We start from the raw sequence: 20,000 nt of genomic DNA, 5'->3' as shown, positions 1-20,000 counted from the left end.
GAGGGGAGAAGGAGGAGGAGGAGGAAATGGGTGTGGACGGTGTACAGGGGGGGTGGGGGGGGTGGGGGTGGCGTTCAAAGTCCTGGAAGGTGAAGCTGAGGAAGCCCCAAGGGGTGGGAGAGGTCAGAGGGCAGGGGGCCGTGGGATACACGCACACACACACAAAAAACGCACGCACGCACGCACGCACACACACACACACACACACACACACACACACACACACACAGAAACGCTAGCTGTGATGTGTAAATGTTGGAAAGTGAAGGACGCCAGTGTAGAGGTGCCACTTGTATGACTGTAAGAGATGGAATATCTTTGGAAAACTGAGAGATGATGATGATGTTTTATTAAAGACACACATAAGCTAGAGAGAGAATGTTGGCTGTGATATACAAATGCAGAAATGTGGAGGAAAATATCCAATGCAGTACCACATAAGATATATTTGTAGACACCCCCCCCCTCCCACACACACACACATAGAAGTGTGGAAGACTCGTGAAAACATCCAATGCACAGGTGCTGCCAGTTGTACGCCTAAACTGTACAGGATAAAATATATGTGCAAAACAAACACACACACACACCAACAACATCAAACTGATAAAAGGTTACAAACGAAGAATGTATAAAACCATACCTAAACTGTACAGGATAAAATATATGTGCAAAACACACACACCCCCTTCACACACACACACACACACACACACACACACACACACACACACACACACACCAACAACATCAAACCGATAACAGGTTACAAACGAAGAATGTATAAAACCATCTTCCCTTCCTGATTCACGATGGCCATCCAGATCTCTTGTGCTTGGGCAAAAAGCTCATCTTCTTCGTTCATGGGCTGCAACTCCCACGTTCACTCGTATGTACACGAGTGGGCTTTTTACGTGTATGACTGTTTTTATACCCCCCGCCACGTAGGCAGCCATACTCCGTTTTCTCCGGGGGTATGCACTTTCAAACACTGGGAAAAGCTTTGGTCCACCTTGATCAAGGAAGACGCAACAGTTGGAACAGCACAATGACTGAAGAGGTCCGGGTCTGTACAGACCAGTCTGTAGGTCTGTAGACGGGTGCAATAGCCGAATGGTTAAAGCGCTGGCCTTTCAATCTGAGGGTCCTGGGTTCGAATCTCGGTGCACCTGGTGGGTAAAGGGTGGAGATTTTTCCGATCTCCCAGGTCAACATATGTGCAGACCTGCTAGTGCCTGAAACACCCTTCGTGTGTATGCGCACGCAGAAGATCAAATACGCACGTTAAAGATCCTGTAATCCATATCAGCGTTCGGTGGGTTATGGAAACAAGAATATACCCAGCATGCACACCCCCGAAAACGGAGTATGGCTGCCTACATGGCGGGGTAAATAAATATAAAAAAAACAAAAAACGGTCATACACGTAAAATGTTACATGTCTGTCTGAGTGTGTATGTGTGTGCGTCTGAAATCTGATTGAATGACACAGGAAACGAATGATGAGCGCCCAGTTGGCAGCCGTCAGTCGGCTCTACCCAGGTAGGCAGCCTGTGGTGCAAGTGTCCCCGTGTATGTAAAGCGCTTAGAGCTTGGTCTCTGACCGAGGATAGGCGCTATATAAGTATCCACATCAATCAATCAATCAATCAATCAGCCTCATTCATTTTTGTTCCACAACCTCTCGTGACAAGTTCTTGACAAACAGGCTTCATGAAACTTTCTTTACAAAGAAGCACAGTGCTGAAAACAATATACTTTAAAACAACAAAAACAACAAAAAAAAACAACCCAACAACATAAAGCAATACAAATAGTAAAGAGTGGTAACTCGCTCCATTCACAGGGTATACACAACTTCAAGTCAGTGCTGCTTACGCTACCGATTCAACTAGCACACAGGTAAAATAAAACAGGTACATTGGAACAAACCCAGACACTTCCTCAACAAAGCAATACACATACAGATACAGATACCTCCCTTCGTCAAACAGTAGTACAGTGAATGACTGAATACAGAAGGAAGTGGCTGTGCTGGTCTACTGTTACCTGTCGTTTAGCCAAATGTGCAGAAGTGAGGAGAGAGGAAGAGTCAAGAGGGACGGAGTCAGCAGAGTGGGCGTGGCCCTGGGAGTGAGTGGGCGTGGTTTCACAGCCCAGCAGAGCGGGCAGGGCCTGGTGGTGTCAGTTCAGCGTACAATCCACCAATCACCACGTTAGTCGTACACACAGGCAGCAAGCATACATTATCATTAGTCGCCTTGTTAAAAAACAAAACAAAAAAAACTAAAAAAAAAAACAAAAAAAAAAAACCACCGTCAGTGGCATCTTAAGGTGAAACTCTGGCCGTGTAAAATGTTCACTGTCAACAGCTTAACTCTCTCCATACGAACGGCGAAAGAGACGACGTTAACAGCGTTTCACCCCAATTACCATCATCAAAATATTGCAAGCGGAAGGCTCTTATACTGAAGACGTGAATGTTGACAGAGAATACCACAATTCTGACGACGGAAGCTAAAGGTTGGGTCATTCAGACACCCACTGGACATCCGAGGGGTCTGTGTAGAGGAGAAGAGAGGACTGGCCGTACTGAGTGAGTTAGTACGCCTCACAACCCACATCATGAAACGTTCAGCGTTTGTTTTCGCACCAAAATTAGATCCACACGATTAAATCAAAAAGGGCGCATGCGCGCAAGGCATTGTGGAAACCCTGCACATGTTCCATGGCATGTTTAAAAAAAAAAAAAAAAAAAAAATTTGCGGAAAAAGCAGTTTGCTGGACGGCAAAATATTACAACTGGGGCATGCGCAGATGGCAGCCGAGGAACGTGCAAATGGTGCGTAATTTTAAATTTCTCTGCTCCTGTTGCACTTCCGGTTAGTCTGAGCGTCAAAAGAAGGTCGAAACTGGGGCTTTTGGAGTCAGAACTGATTTCGATACTGCTCAAAACAAACTACAATTTTGATTGATTATTAAGCTGTTCACGGTGAAAATTAAAATGTAAGCTTTAGCTGCCAGAGTAGTTCACCATAATATCGTTTTAAGGTTTTCAGCGATTAATGAGATCAAGAAAAAGAAATCCAATAAGCATTAATGTGCAAATATTCTGAAATGAAAATTATGCGGTTACCGCACACAACATACTTTCAGTAAAGCATTCATAAAACATTCACATGGGAAAGAGAAAATATGATTGTCTCCTTAACGGAACTGTGTGAGAGATTAAAAAAACACAACAGTAAAACTTTAAGTTGATCATCTGATTTCATCTTACATCAATCAGATTTCAGAGTGACTTTAAAATCAAAACAACCGCTTACGTTATCTGCAAGCTTAATGTTATGTTTACGAATAGGAATACAAATTAATATGTCAGCGATATCAATTTTGACGTTTTGCACAGGTGATGGGAGAGTAGTGAAATTGAGACTTTCCATGATATCAGAATGATTCTGTCGTGGTGTAGTTTTTTGTTTTTGTTTGTTTGTTTTTTGTTTTCTTTTTCTATTAAAAAAAAATCATATTTCTATCTGATCAACAAAAATCAGACAGAAACATTGAACTTTTTTTTTTCAAACCCGATGACTTAAGTTTGCAATTGCCCAACGTGCCTAACATGTGATTTTAAACATTACGAAACTATACAAAAGCAATGTGTTGTAACCAGTCATAATGAAACAGGTGCAATGATACACGACAGAATGTGAATGATTATGAACACAAAACTGAATGTGAATAAATAAATAAATAAATACACAAACAAATAAATACACAGTGTTATGGAAAAGAAGTATTGAATAACGGATACATCACTCCTTAAAATGGAAAGAAAGAATACCGAAGAAGATTAACAAACTGTTAATCGTAATTATGGAAATATGCACCAAAAAGGCAGAAAAACCACTGAGTATCAATTCAGAATAAACGTAACTGTATTGTACAAATTAAATGCATATGATTTTTTTTTTTTTTATATATATCTTATTCTGCACGTACTAAATGCCACTATTTCATTCTAACATCCTGTAGTAGTAATCAGCTTGTATGTCAAAATTAATGGGAATGGAACCTCCACTAAGAAATATGAGCATATCAAACAAAGTAAGGAAGTGTGACATGCACAACCATGTCAAAAATAAAAAATTCTTCACATAATGATAATGCTGTCGAATGATTGCATGATTGCTACTCATTAATACCTGAAACTAAGAGAGAAAAAAAAAGAAAAGAAAAAAAAGATGAAGCAATTCAAATCGAATGAAATGATAAAATAGTTATTAAAAAAAAAAAAATTGTCAGCATGCGGATTAGTATACTATGCATACATTTCTGAAGAATCTACGATGGCTGTTGCCTTTACAGTAAAATACACACCACTTACCATTACTTCTCTCTCTTTCGAGCTTTTCAGACCACTATGGAGCTACAGAAAAGGGGAGAAACTCGTTAAGGTAACAGCCCGCATGGACAACTAGCTACCTGTACAAAACGATACCCTGCCAACACTCCAGAGTGTGGGGGTCATTAACTGACTATTGTTCTGAGGAGGAAGGTGGCAGAATGGTTAAGACGCTCAGCTGCCAATACAGAGAGTCCGTGAGGGTGTGGGTTCGAATCCCGCTCTCGCCCTTTCTCCTAAGTTTGACTGGAAAATCAAACTGAGCGTCTAGTCTTTCGGATGAGACGATAAACCGAGGTCCCGTGTGCAGCACGCACTTGGCGCACTGAAAAAGAACCCATGGCAACGAGAGTGTTGTCCTCTGGCGAAATTACGTAAAATGAAATCCACTTTCATAGGTACACAAATATGTAAGCATGCACTCAAGGCCTGACTAAGCGCGTTGGGTTATGCTGCTGGTCAGGCATCTGCTCAACAGATGTGGTGTAGCGTGTATGGATTTGTCCGAACGCAGTGACGCCTCCTTGAGAAAGTGAAACTGAAACTGAAACTCTGTCTTTGCCAAGCGATGCCAGCCTGGGAATTGAGCGTGGTTGATATCATGATAAAGATCTCTCCTTTTTGACTCCCTTGTGTAAACAAAGTGAGTCTGTTTTAACCCGGTGTTCGGTTGTTTGTTTGTTTGTGTCTGTGTGTGTGTGTGTCCGTGGTAAACTTTAACATTGACATTTTCTCTGCAAATACTTTGTCAGTTGACACCAAATTTGGCATAAAAGTAGGACAAATTCAGTTCTTTCCAGTCATCTTGTTTAAAACAATATTGCACCTCTGGGATGGTCACAAAAAAAAAAATAAAAAAAGAAGCCTAATTATATGCAAACTGCATTTACTGTTATATTTATATTTTTGTATTCTCTAAACTTGGCACTTTGACCTCTTATTCTGACACAACAACAAGAGGAGTCATTATTATCATTTTTTGTTCAACAGAACTTCTTTTGCTAAGCATGGAATTTTTATTTATTTTGCAAACGTTTTGGTGCAGATAGTAAAAAAGGGAAATTACTCTGTAATGGGGGACTTAATTTATCACAAGTGAGTCTTGAAGGCCTTGCCGCTCTTGTTTTTTCTTCTTCTCCAAAACTACAGTATATGGGCTGCAGACGCCGTGAAAGAATCGGGAAGGCGTTGGACTTCTGACCAAGTGTTCACCAGTGATCAGGGTTCGAGGCCCCAGTTTCAGCATGGTGCTGTGTCCTTGGGAAAGGCGCTTTACTCCGAATTTCCTCACTCCACCCCGGTGTGAACGGGTAGCTGACTTCGGTTGGGGTAGGTTAAAAAGAGAGGACTGGGCCTCACCTTCCTATGCCAAGCCCTATACACAGTGGACGTGAATTCACTGCTGTAAAAAGGCTTTGAGATCTTCAACCCTAACAATTCAGTCACTGAAATCTCAGGATGTGCTTGAAACATACCTTGACGGCAAGTCTGTTTCTACCAAATGGAGCATGTCTGAAACTTGTAAGTAGGTGGCTTGACTTACACGGGCTTTGTGAAAAACAATGTCTTTTCACCGAACAATAAAACAATAGATAAATTATGTTTGGAGAGAGAGAAACGAGAGACACCATGCTACATTGTCACTGAAAATACAGTGAATGAAATTAAAGACAATCCATTTCATATCAGAAATCAGTAAGTTTTCATTTGATGCTTTTCATTTGAGTTCAACTGAAACCTACCGCTTTAAACAGAACAAGTCAACAAATAAATAAGTAGATTTTTTTTAAAGCCCGCTAAACAAACAAACGCTGTTAACACAGTAATTGTATCTCTTTATCTCTGACGCGCACAACACGGCACTCTTTTATGAATGGTGAGATAAAATACAAGTTCCACAAACTTAATGAATACAATCATACCCCCACCCCCAACCCAGCCTTTTATTTTTCTCCATAAGTGGAGTGGTGGCCAAGAGGTAACACGTCCGCCTAGGAAGCGAGAGAATCTGAGCGCGCTGGTTCGAATCACGGCTCAGCCGCCGATATTTTCTCCCCCTCCACTAGACCTAGAATGGTGGTCTGGACGCTAGTCATTCGGATGAGAAGATAAACCGAGGTCCAGTGTGCAGCACGCACTTAGCGCACGTAAAAGAACCCATGGCAACAAAAGGGTTGTTCCTGGCAAAATTCTGTAGAAAAATCCACGTCAATAGGAAAAACAAATAAAACTGCACGCAGGAAAAATACCAAAAAAAAATGGGTGGCACTGTAGTATAGCGACGCGCTCTCCCTGGGGAGAGCAGCCCGAATTTCACACAGAGAAATCTGTTGTGATAAAAAGAAATACAAATACAAATACATTTTTTTTTCTCGGCAAAGGAAAAACGTGCAGAATACATAGCAGCCACAAATATATACTGCGATAATACGTGATTGTGCAAGAAGAAGTGAAAGTACATGTCTAGAACGTCGGAGGGCCAAGGACAACTAATGACATAGATATATAGTTTGAAAAAAATATATCCACATATCTATATGTAATTACATTTTAACCATGGTGCAACCTTACGGAATAGAATAATTTCCCGCTTTTGATACAATCAACACGCCATATTACAAACGTGAAGCAAAAGATCCCAGACATGTCACAGCACTCCAATCAGTAGTCAGACACACACACACACACACACGGACACCACAGCACGTGTGCAACGCCACAAACTCCACAACACTCACAGAGAACGTTTTGCAGCGGCCGTCCTTGTCCTTGTCGTCTGAACGTTTGTCGGAGCCCGCCTGCTTCTTGTCGTGCAGCTCTCGGTCTCGCTGTTTGCGAGACTTCCGCTTTTTCTTGCGAGGCTTGGGGTCAGGGGCCTTCATTTCCGGTTCCGACTCGCTGTCACTGTCGCTGGAGCTGGCGATGTGAACAGTTGTTTGGTTGTGGTAAATGATAATGAATTTTTTTTTTTTTTTTTTTTTTTTTTTTTTTTTTTTTTAGCGCGTAATCTTGTGTGGTGCTACCCAATACTCTGCACACACTCCACTCACACAGTTCACGGACTAAAACCACACACGCACGTTTTTACACACACAAACACTCTCTCACACGCATAAACTCATGTTTCACACACACACACACACACACGCGCGCGCGTGCGCGTGCGCGCTTTCACACACACTCACTCACACATACAAACACACGGGCGTGTGTGGTCTTACACACACACACACACACACACACACACACACACACACAACACACACACACAACACTAACACACGTTTTCACACACACACACACGCACACACACACACACACACACACACACACACACACAGAATCCACTCACTCCGAGTCCTGCAAGGCCTCCCTGACGTTGAGAGCGGCCAGCACGTTCAGACAGCCGTCCATGGTGGACAGCGAGGCCCTGTCCAGCAGCTTGTTCGCCTCGTCTCGGCTCAGGCCCGGCACCACCGACCCCGCCCCCTTGACCCTCGCCTTCTCCTCCTTCCGGGGGCCTTGACCTCCGCCGCGAAGGTCAAGGTCGGCGGGTTGAAGGTCAGGGGCGGAGGAAGAGGAGGACTGCTGGAGCAGGGCCAGCATGGCCTCTGTCCACTTCTCGGCGTCCTCCTGTACAGCCTCTGCTTCGGTCTCCATCAGCTCTGGGTGAGACAACAGGACGGGGGTCAACGCAATTTTTTTTTTTTTTTTTTTTTTTTTTTTAATACCAAGCCCTCTTTCTTTTGGAATCAACTTCCTCGATCAGCCTCTCTCCGTCACTTCTCATCTTCGCTGCAGAAGATGAGAAGAGGGATAGGACAGGACAGGACAGGAGGGATAGGATAGGACAGGACAAGAGAGATAGGACAGGGCAGGACAGGAGGGATAGGACAGGACAAGAGAGATAGGACAGGGCAGGACAGGAGGGATAGGACAGGACAGGAGAGATAGGACAGGGCAGGACAGGAGGGATAGGACAGGGCAGGACAGGAGGGATAGGACAGGACAAGAGAGATAGGACAGGGCAGGACAGGAGGGATAGGACAGGACAGGAGGGATAGGACAGGGCAGGACAGGAGGGATAGGACAGGACAAGAGAGATAGGACAGGGCAGGACAGGAGGGATAGGACAGGACAAGAGAGATAGGACAGGGCAGGACAGGAGGGATAGGACAGGGCAGGACAGGAGGGATAGGACAGGGCAGGACAGGAGGGATAGGACAGGACAAGAGAGATAGGACAGGGCAGGACAGGAGGGATAGGACAGGACAAGAGAGATAGGACAGGGCAGGACAGGAGGGATAGGACAGGACAAGAGAGATAGTACAGGGCAGGACAGGAGGGATAGGACAGGGCAGGACAGGAGGGATAGGACAGGAGGGATAGTACAGGACAGGAGAGATAGGACAGGACACGACAGGAGGGATAGGACAGGACAGGACAGGACAGGACAGGACAGGAGGGGACAGCAGTGCACTGTACCTACCCTTATTGACGACGAACTCTGGCAGCTCGCTGTTGGGTTCTATCAGGCCCCTGCTCTCCAGGATCTGCTGGGTGATGGCGCGGGTCAGCTCCAGCACCGCCTCCGTCTGCTTCCTGTCATCATCATCGCCGTCGTCGTCATTATCGTCATCATCATCGGCGTCGTCGTCATCATCATCGTCGTCATTATTATCGTCGACATCATCGCCATTATCATCGTCTTCATCATCGTCGTCGTCGTCATCACCATCATTACTTTGATCGCCATCATCATCGCCAACATTATCGTCGTCGTCGTCGTCATCATCATCATCGTCGTCATCATCACCATCATCGTCATCACTATAATAGCCATCGTTATCGTCGTCATCATCGTAGATGTCGTCATCGTCACCACCACCATCATTTTCATCACTGTCATCACAATCATCTATTTCATCTATCATCACCATCATCTTCGTCATTGTCATCATAACCATCGCCCTTATCATCACCATCGCGTCGTCACCGATCATCATAAGCGTAGTGCGTCACCAGCACGATTGACGTCAGTTCCAACGTTATCATTTTCATTATCGTTTTGATTGTTGTATCTCTTACCAAGAGTTCCGTTCATCTAATAACCATCGTCTTCATAGATACGTAGACAGTCTGGGTTACTGAATACATCATCAAACGCCTAGAAATACTTGAACAAAGATATATTAAAATAAACAAAATTTTTGTTTTCCATCCATCTACCTCATATAAAGTATACCATCATCATCAGTCTTAAGAGCCAGTATTTTAGTATGGATGTCTAGTATACAGATCTACACACATATATATTGAAACACACACACACACGCATATATACACACGTATACACACACACACACACACACACAAACGCATGCACAGATGCACACGTGCACTGACACACACACAAGCATATATACACGCGCACATACACACAGACACACACACACGCAAACATGCACGCACGCAGGCATACATGCACGCACACACACACACACACACACACACACACGTTTTCACACACACACACACACACACACACACACACACACACACACACACACACACACACCCAACACATACATCTTGTTCTCCTGCATGTGCTGATACTCCAGAACAGCCCTGGCCAGCCCCTTGCCGACGTCCATCAAGTCCTGAATGTTGAAATGACGGCAGTTCTGCCTGCAACACACACAGCCAGCATCATCAACCCTCGTGTCGGAATCATCGTCATCATCGCCATGAATAACATCGCCAGGAGAGCGAGTGGCCACAGTGCAGGACATGGGCGTGCACACACACACACACACACACACACACACACACACACACACACACACACACACACACACACACACAAAGGCAGACAGAGACAAAGAGAGACAGACAGACAGATAGACAAAGACAGACAGACAGAGACAAAGACAGAGAGAGACAGAGACACACAGAGAAACACATACAAAGACAGAGAGACGGACAGAGACAAAGACAGACAAAGACAGAGAGAGACAGAGACACACACACAAACAGAGACAGAGACAAAGACAGACAGAGACAAAGAGAGACAGAGACACACACACAGACAGGGACATAGACAAAGACAGAGAGACAGACAGAGACAAAGACAGAGAGAGACAGAGACACACACACAGACAGAGACATAGACAAAGACAGACAGAGACAAAGACAGAGAGAGACAGAGACACACACACAGACAGAGACATAGACAAAGACAGACAGACAGAGACAAAGACAGAGAGAGACAGAGACACACACACACAGACAGGGACATAGACAAAGACAGAGAGACAGACAGAGACAAAGACAGAGAGAGACAGAGACACACACACAGACAGAGACATAGACAAAGACAGACAGACAGAGACAAAGACAGAGAGAGACAGAGACACACACACACAGACAGAGACATAGACAAAGACAGAGAGACAGACAGAGACAAAGACAGAGAGAGACAGAGACACACACACAGACAGGGACATAGACAAAGACAGAGAGACAGAGACAAAGACACAGAGAGAGACAGATAGACACACACAGAGACAGAGACATAGACAAGGACAAACAGAGACAAAGACAGACAGAGACAAAGACACAGAGAGAGACAGACAGACAGACAGACAGACAGACACACACACACACACACACACACACACACACAGATACATACAAAGACAGAGAGACAGACTGAAACAAAGACAGACAGACAAAAACAGAGAGAGAGAGACACACACACAGACAGAGACAGAGACAAAGACAGACAGAGACAGACAGAGACACACACACACACACACAGAGACACATACAAAGACAGAGAGACAGACAGAGACAAAGACAGACAGACAAAGACAAAGAGAGACAGAGAGACACACACACAGACAGAGACACATACAAAGACAGAGAGACAGACAGAGACAAAGACAGACAGACAAAGACAAAGAGAGACAGAGAGACACACACAGATACATAGACAAAGACAGACAAATTCAAGACAGAGACAAAGACACACACACACACAGACAGAGACAGAGACAAAGACAGACAGACAGAGACAGACACACACACACACAAAGACAGACAGACAGAGACAGACAGACAGACAGACAGGTGAAATGACCCACTTGTCCAGGATGGTTCCACTGAAGGTGGCCTCCAGAGTAAAGCTGTTGTAGATGTTCATCTGTCTCCACATCACCACCCGCCCCGTGGACTCCTTGCACTTTCGGATCTGGAACTTGCATGACCGGAACGAGAACTTGTCCGGGCACTGAAACCGTCGAACGGAACGTGGAATGAATCAATACAAAAAAAAAAAAGAACAAGAGAGGCAAGGCCTTCAAGACTCACTTGTGGCAAATTAAGTCCCCTAGCATTAATTACAGAGTAATTTCCTTCTTTTTTTTTTTTTTTTACTATCTGCACCCAAAACGTTTGCAAAAATAAATAAAACTGCCATGCTTAGCAAAAGAAGTTCCTGTTTGAACAACAACAACAAAAAGATAATAATGACTGCTCTTGTTGTTGTGTCAGAATATCAGATCAAAGTGCCAAGTTTAGGGAATACAAAAAATATAAATATAACAGTAAATGCAGTTTGCATATAATTAGGCTTCATTTTTTATTTTTTTTTGTGCCCATCCCACAGGTGCAATATTGTTTTAAACAAGATGACTGGAAAAAAACCTGAAATTTTCCTATTTCTTATGTCTAATTTGGTGTCAACTGACAAAGTATTTGCAGAGAAAATGTCAATGTTAAAGTTTACCACGGACACACAGACACACACACACACAGACAACCGAACACCGGGTTAAAACATAGACTCACTTTGTTTACACAAGTGAGTCAAAAAGAGAAAGCTGTATGCATAGAACTCTCTCTCCCTCTTTTTATGTCCAGGGCTGGGTGGGGGAAAAAAAAAGCATGTGTACTTACTTATCTCATTTACCCTGGTGAAATAAAATTCGTTTCGTTTCGTTTCTCTCTTTCTTTTTCTGACTCTTTCTCTGTCTGTCTGTGTCCTGTGTCAACCTATACCTGTCACCAAACACCAAGAACCATCCGTCAACCTATACCTGTCACCAAATACTAAGGACCATCCGTCAACCTATACCTGTCACCAAATACCAAGGACCATCCGTCAACCTATACCTGTCACTAAATACCAAGGACCATCCGTCAACCTATACCTGTCACCAAATACCAAGGACCACCCGTCAACCTATACCTGTCACCAAATACCAAGGACCATCCGTCAACCTATACCCGTCACCAAATACCAAGAACCATCCGTCAACCTATACCTGTCACTAAATACCAAGGACCATCCGTCAACCTATACCTGTCACCAAATACCAAGAACCATCCGTCAACCTATACCTGTCACTAAATACCAAGGACCGTCACTAAATACCAAGGACCATCCGTCAACCTATACCCGTCACTAAATACCAAGGACCATCCGTCAACCTATACCTGTCACCAAAAACCAAGAACCTCCTTACCGTGGACGCCATGAGCCAGGGGAAGAGACGCTCGGAGATGAAGGCCCGGGCCGCCCCCACACCGGAAGTGTCGTCATCCGATGACGTGTTGTTGCCGTACATGAAGACGTTGTGCTTCCGGCTGTGTCCGTGGAGGTCACAGTACAGCATGATCTGTTGTCGTGAAGCAACAAAGTGAGTGTCAAAATCACAGTACATCATCATCTGTTGTTGTCGTGAAGCAACAAAGTGAGTGTCAAAATCACAGTACATCATCATCTGTTGTTGTTGTGAAGCAACAACATGAGCTCGCAAAATCACAGTACATTCATCATCTCTGTTGTTTGGAAGAGTATCAAAATGAGTGTCAAAATCACAGTCATCATCATCTGTTGTTGTTGTAAAGCAACAAAGTGAGTGTCAAATCACAGTACTCATCATCTGTGTTGTGTAAGCAACAAAGTGAGTGTCAAAATCACAGTACATCATCATCTGTTGTTCGTATGTGATTGCAACACAGTGAGTGTAAAACAAGTGCATCATCATCTGTTGTTGTTGTAAGCAACAAAGTGAGTGTCAAAATCACAGTGCATCATCATCTGTTGTTGTTGAAGCAACAAGATGTAAAATCACAGTGAATATCACTGTTGTTGTAAAGCAACAAAGTGAGTGTCAAAATCACAGTACATCATCATCTGTTGTTGTTGTAAAGCAACAAAGTGAGTGTCAAAATCACAGTACATCATGAGCTGTTGTTGTTGTTGTGAAGCAAGAAAGTGAGTGTCAAAATCACAGTGCATCATCATCTGTTGTTGTTGTGAAGCAACAAAGTGAGTGTCAAAATCACAGTACATCATCATCTGTTGTTGTAAAACAACAACGTGAGTGTTCGAAATCACAGTACACATCAGCTGTTGTCGTAAAGCAACAAAGTGAGTGTCAAAATCACAGTGCATCATCATCTGTTGTTGTTGTGAAGCAACAAAGTGAGTGTCAAAATCACAGTACATCATCATCTGTTGTTGTCGTGAAGCAACAAAGTGAGTGTCAAAATCACAGTACATCATCATCTGTTGTTGTTGTGAAGCAACAAAGTGAGCGTCAAAATCACAGTGCATCATCATCTGCTGTTGTTGTAAAGCAACAAAGTGAGTGTCAAAATCACAGTGCATCATCATCTGTTGTTGTTGTAAAGCAACAACGTGAGTGTTCGAAATCACAGTACACATCAGCTGTTGTTGTAAAGCAACAAAGTGAGTGTCAAAATCACAGTACATCATCATCTGTTGTTGTTGTAAAACAACAACGTGAGTGTTCGAAATCACAGTACACATCAGCTGTTGTTGTAAAGCAACAACGTGAGTGTTCGAAATCACAGTACACATCAGCTGTTGTCGTAAAGCAACAACGTCAGTGTCATACATCATGGAGCGGCGTGTGGCCTTGTGGGGTTACGCACCTGACTAGTATGTGAGTTTCCTTGGGTTCGTGTTCCATATAGAGCCATTTTTTTTTTAATAGTTTTTTTTTCTTCTATTTATCTATTCATCTTATTGTTGTTACCGTGGGTTCTTTTACGTGCGCTAAATGCATGCTGCACACACGACCTCGGTTTATCGTCTCATCCGAATGACTAAGCGTCCAGAACCAACCACTCAAGGTTTAGTGGAGGGGGAGAAAATATCGGCGGCTGAGCCGTGATTCGAACCAGCGTGCTCAGATTCTCTCGCTTCCTAGGTGGACGCGTTACCTTTAGGCCATCACACTGAGAATGTTGATGGTTTGAAAAGAAAAAAATTTAGATATTACTTTTTACATCCATTATCAGTTGTGTTTATTGTTCAATTAAAGACTTCTCTTTTTTCCCCCCACAGCCCGTTAGGAGTGGGGGTGGGAGTGGGAGGGGTGGTGGTTGGAGGGGGGAGGGTGGAGGGGGGCGTTCGGGAATGTTGGGAAGGGACCTTTTGTTTGTGGCGGTGGTGGTGGTGGATTGTTGTGTGGAGAGAACTGGCAGGAGAGTATTCGAGGGCTTGGGGACGACGGAGGTGGATGGCGAGATGATGTATAAAAAAATTTAAAAAAATATATTAAAAAATCCGCCCATGGGTGTCAGTCAGTCATTCTTCTTCTGCGTTCACTCGTATGCACACGAGTGGGCTTTTACGTGTATGACCGTTTTTACCCCGCCATGTAGGCAGCCATACTCCGTTTTCGGGGGTGTGCATGCTGGGTATGTTCTTGTTTCCACAACCCACCGAACGCTGACATGGATTACAGGATCTTTAACATGCATATTTGATCTTCTGCTTTGCATATACACACCAAGGGGGTTCAGGCACTAAGCAGGTCTGCACATATGTTGACCTGGGAGATCGGAAAAATCTCCACCCTTTAACCCACCAGGCGCCGTCACCGTGATTCGAACCCGGGACCCTCAGATTGACAGTCCAACGCTTTAACCACTCGGCTATTGCGCCCGTCTGGTCAGTCATTCGGATGAAGCGGTAAACCGAGGATCCGTGTGCAGCATGCACTTAGCTCACCGGAAAAGAACCCATCCACGGCCAACAGAACGGTTGGCCATGTCCAAAATTATATATATATATATATATATATATCCACTTTGACAGTAATGCAGAAAATGCATTTGCACATACAAACATACACACACAGAGAGACACACACACGCGCGCGCGCGCGCACACATCATCATAATCATCACCACCACCACCATGACCATCACCACCACCATCACCATTATCATCATCATCAACACCGCCACCAGTCATCATCACCACCATCATCATCATCATCATCATCATCACCACCGCCATCATCATCATCAATACCACCATCATCATCATCATCACCATCATGATCACCACCACCGCCATCATCACCACCACCATTATCATCATCATCACCATCACCACCACCATGATCATCATCATCACCATGATCATCACCATCATCGTCATCACCATCATCATCACCACCACCGCCATCATCATCATCACCATCATCATCACCATCATCATCATCATCATCATCATCCCACACCTGCACTGACACTGATCATCATCATGATCATCACCACCATCACCATCATCACCACCATCATCATCCCTCACTTGCACTGACTGATATATCATCATCATAATCACCACCACCATCACCACCATCATCATTACACACCTGCACTGACTGATATATCATGATCATGACCATCACCACCGCCATCATCATCACCACCATCATCATCCCACACGAAACCTGAACGATGTATCATCATCATAATCACCACCACCACCATCATCATCACCATCATCATCATCATCCCACACCTGCCCTGAATGATATATCATAATCATGACCATCATCACCATCATCATCATCCCACACCTGCCCTGACTGATATATCACCATCATGATCACCACCACCGCCATCATCATCATCACCATCATCATCATCCTACACCTGCCCTGAATGATACATCATCATCACGATCACCACCGCCATCATCATCATCATCACACACCTGCACTGACTGATATATCACCGTCATGATCATCACCACCACCATCATCATCATCACCACCATCATCATCACACACCTGCCCTGACTGATATATCACCATCATGATCATCACCACCACCGCCATCATCACCATCACCATCATCATCACACACCTGCACTGACTGATATATCACCATCATGATCATCACCACCACCATCATCATCATCACCACCATCATCATCCCACACCTGCCCTGAATGATATATCATAATCATGACCATCATCACCACCATCATCATCCCACACCTGCCCTGACTGATATATCATCATCATGATCACCACCACCGCCATCATCATCATCACCATCATCATCATCCCACACCTGCCCTGACTGATATATCACCGTCATGATCATCACCACCGCCATCATCACCATCATCACCATCATCATCATCCCACACCTGCCCTGAATGATATATCATAATCATGACCATCATCACCACCATCATCATCCCACACCTGCCCTGACTGATATATCATCATCATCATCACCACCACCGCCATCATCACCACCACCATCATCATCATCACACACCTGCCCTGACTGACATATCATCATCATGATCACCATCACCATCATCATCATCCTACACCTGCCCTGAATGATACATCATCATCACGATCACCCCCCCACCCCACCCCCGCCCTCCCCCCCAGCCCCAGCCCCAACCCCCTGCCTTTGCCCCGACTGACCTCATAGTTGTTAGCCAGGGCCTCCACCTTGGCCTTGAGGTGGTAGATGGTGGGGAAGTTCTCCCGGCGCGGATGGCGGTAGTTGCGGTTCAAATCCCGCGCGGCCAGCGAGCACCGGTAGTTGCCCACGATCACCCCGTCCGGGTTCAGCATGGGCACCAGTTTGAAGACAAACTTGTCCCTCAGCTCCTGCACAAACAGGCAGCGGGTGTGTGTGTGTGTGTGTGTGTGTGTGTGTGTGTGTGTGTGTGTGTGTGTGTGTGTGTGTGTGAGTGAGTGAGTGAGTGTGTGTGTGTGTGCTCCTGCACAAACAGGCATCGGGTGTGTGTGTGTGTGTGTGTGTGTGTGTGTGTGTGTGTGTGTGTGTGTGTGTGTGTGTGTGAGTGTATGTGTGTGTGTGTGTGTGTGTGTGTGTATGTGTGTGTGTGTGTGTGTGTGTGTGTGTGTGTGTGTGTGTGCGTGCGTGCGTGCGTGCGTGCGTGCGTGTGTGTGCGTGTGTGTGCGTGTGTGTGTGAGTGTGTGTGTGTGTATGTGTATGTGTGTGTGTGAGTGTGTGTGTGTGTGTGTGTGTGTGTGTGTGTGTGAGTGTATGAGTGTAAGTGAGAGAGAGAGAGAGAGAGAGAGAGAGAGAGAGAGAGAGATGATTTTCACACAGAGAAATCTGTTACGATAAAAAGAAATAGAAATAGAAATACAAAATTGGTGTGCAGGTACCTGTGCATTGGATAATAAAAAAGATAAAATAAAATAAAATAACATAAAATAAAACAAAACAAAACAAAATAAAACAAGGCTGGTGTCTCCGGGTACCTGTGCCTTGACACTGGATAATAAAATAAAAAATAAAAAAATAAAATAACATAAAATAAAACCGGTGTCTCCAGGTACCTGTGCCTCAGGGTCGGGGCCCGTGAGGAACTCCAGCAGACCCTTCATCATCCAGCTGGCCTGGCTCTCCCCGGGGTGCACCCTCGCCGTCACCACCACCGCCTTCTTCTTCGTCTCCCTCTCTGCAAAATCATCATCGTTGTTGCTGTTGTTGTTGTTGTCCGTCTGTCTGTCCCCCCCCCTCTCTCTCTCTCTCATGTGTGTGTGTGTGTGTGTGTGTGTGTGTGTGTGTGTGTGTGTGTGTGTGTGTGTGTGTGTGTACTTATGTAGGTATATGCCTATATGTGTGTGTGACAAGAGCGCGTTCGTGTATAACTACTATGTGCGTGTGTACCCGCATTTATGTGAAAGGGAAATACAACCATAACATAATCACATAAACACATACATACAGACCACACACACACGCACACACACACACACACCCCCCCCCCAACACACACACACACACACACACACACATTCACAACCAAAAAAAAAAAAAACAAAAAAAAAAAAACAACCCCCACACACCCTACCACAACATCCCATCCAGACACCTCCAACCCCACTACCCTCCTCCCTCCCCCCACAACCAACACAGCCCGGCCACCACCCACCCACCCACCCAACACAACCCTCCTCTCCCCTTCCCACACACCCACACCCACACACAACACACCCACTGACCAAAGTTGGTAACGGTGAGGAGGAAGCAGCGGTTGCCGGCCCGGAACTCACCCACTCAACACAGACCCCACCCCCCTCCCCACACTGCCCCCGCCTTCCCCCACAACCAGCACAGCCCTCCCCTACCCCCTTTCCCACACACCCACACCCACACACCAAAGTTGGTAACGGTGGGGAGGAAGCAGTCCTCGCCGGCCCGGAACTCACCCACTTAACACAGACCACCCCCCCCACCAATCCCCCCGCCTCCATCCCACAACCAACACAGCCCTCCCCCACCCCTTTCCCACACACCCACACCCACACACAACACACCCACACCCACACACCAAAGTTGGTGACGGTGAGAAGGAAGCAGTGGTTGCCTGCCCGGAACTCACCCACTCAACACAGACCCCCCCCCCCCAACCCCCTCCCCACACTGCCCCTGCCTCCCCCCCACAACCAACACAGCCCTCCCCCACCCCTTTCCCACACACCCACACCCACACACAACACACCCACACCCACTGACCAAAATTGGTGACGGTGGGGAGGAAGCAGTCCTCGCCTGCCCGGAACTCATCCACTCAACACAGACACCTCACTCCCCCCACCCCACCACTGCCCCCGCCTACCCCCCACAACCAACACAGCCCTCCCCTACCCCTTTCCCACACACCCACACCCACACACCCACACACAACACACCCACACCCACTGACCAAAGTTGGTAACGGTGAGAAGGAAGCAGTCCTCGCCTGCCCGGAACTCACCCATTCAACACAGACCCCCCCCCCAGCCCACCACTGCCCCCGCCTCCCCCCACAACCAGCACAGCCCTCCCCTAGCCCCTTCCCACACCCACACACCCACACAAAACACACCCACACCCACACACCAAAGTTGGTAACGGTGAGGAGAAAGCAGTCATCGCCTGCCCGGAACTCACCCACTCAACACAGACACCTCACCCCCCCCACCCCACCACTGCCCCCGCCTACCCCCCACAACCAAAACAGCCCTCCCCTACCCCCTTTCCCACACACCCACACCCACACACAACACACCCACACCCACTGACCAAAGTTGGTGACGGTGAGAAGGAAGCAGCCGTCGCCTGCCCGGAACTCACCCACTCAACACAGACCCCCCCTCCCCACACTGCCCCCGCCTTCGCCCACAACCAGCACAGCCCTCCACCACCCCTTTCCCACACAACCACACCCACACCCACACACCAAAGTTGGTGACGGTGGGGAGGAAGCAGTCGTTGCCTG

At 45.9% G+C, this 20,000-nt stretch overlaps 1 protein-coding gene across 2 annotated transcripts in view; it reads right to left on the bottom strand.

Moving 5' to 3' along the window:
* LOC143290869 (uncharacterized) overlaps positions 1–20,000 on the bottom strand; it is a 205,189-nt gene that overhangs the window by 34,937 nt on the left and 150,252 nt on the right. For both annotated transcript variants that reach the window (XM_076600408.1, XM_076600409.1), the window contains exons 10-18: positions 18,073–18,194; positions 17,185–17,373; positions 12,934–13,086; positions 11,551–11,696; positions 9,995–10,093; positions 8,895–9,007; positions 7,758–8,070; positions 7,144–7,321; positions 2,050–2,175 (exon numbers count right to left, since the gene is read on the bottom strand). In XM_076600408.1, the coding sequence (XP_076456523.1) occupies positions 2,050–2,175; positions 7,144–7,321; positions 7,758–8,070; positions 8,895–9,007; positions 9,995–10,093; positions 11,551–11,696; positions 12,934–13,086; positions 17,185–17,373; positions 18,073–18,194 (1,439 nt within the window). The remainder of the gene's footprint in view (positions 1–2,049; positions 2,176–7,143; positions 7,322–7,757; positions 8,071–8,894; positions 9,008–9,994; positions 10,094–11,550; positions 11,697–12,933; positions 13,087–17,184; positions 17,374–18,072; positions 18,195–20,000) is intronic.

Source organism: Babylonia areolata, chromosome 16 (genome assembly GCF_041734735.1).
Source record: "Babylonia areolata isolate BAREFJ2019XMU chromosome 16, ASM4173473v1, whole genome shotgun sequence".
Lineage (NCBI taxonomy): Eukaryota > Metazoa > Mollusca > Gastropoda > Neogastropoda > Buccinidae > Babylonia > Babylonia areolata.
The sequence above is the reverse complement of the archived record's forward strand: the minus strand, read 5'-3'. Positions and strand labels throughout refer to the sequence as shown.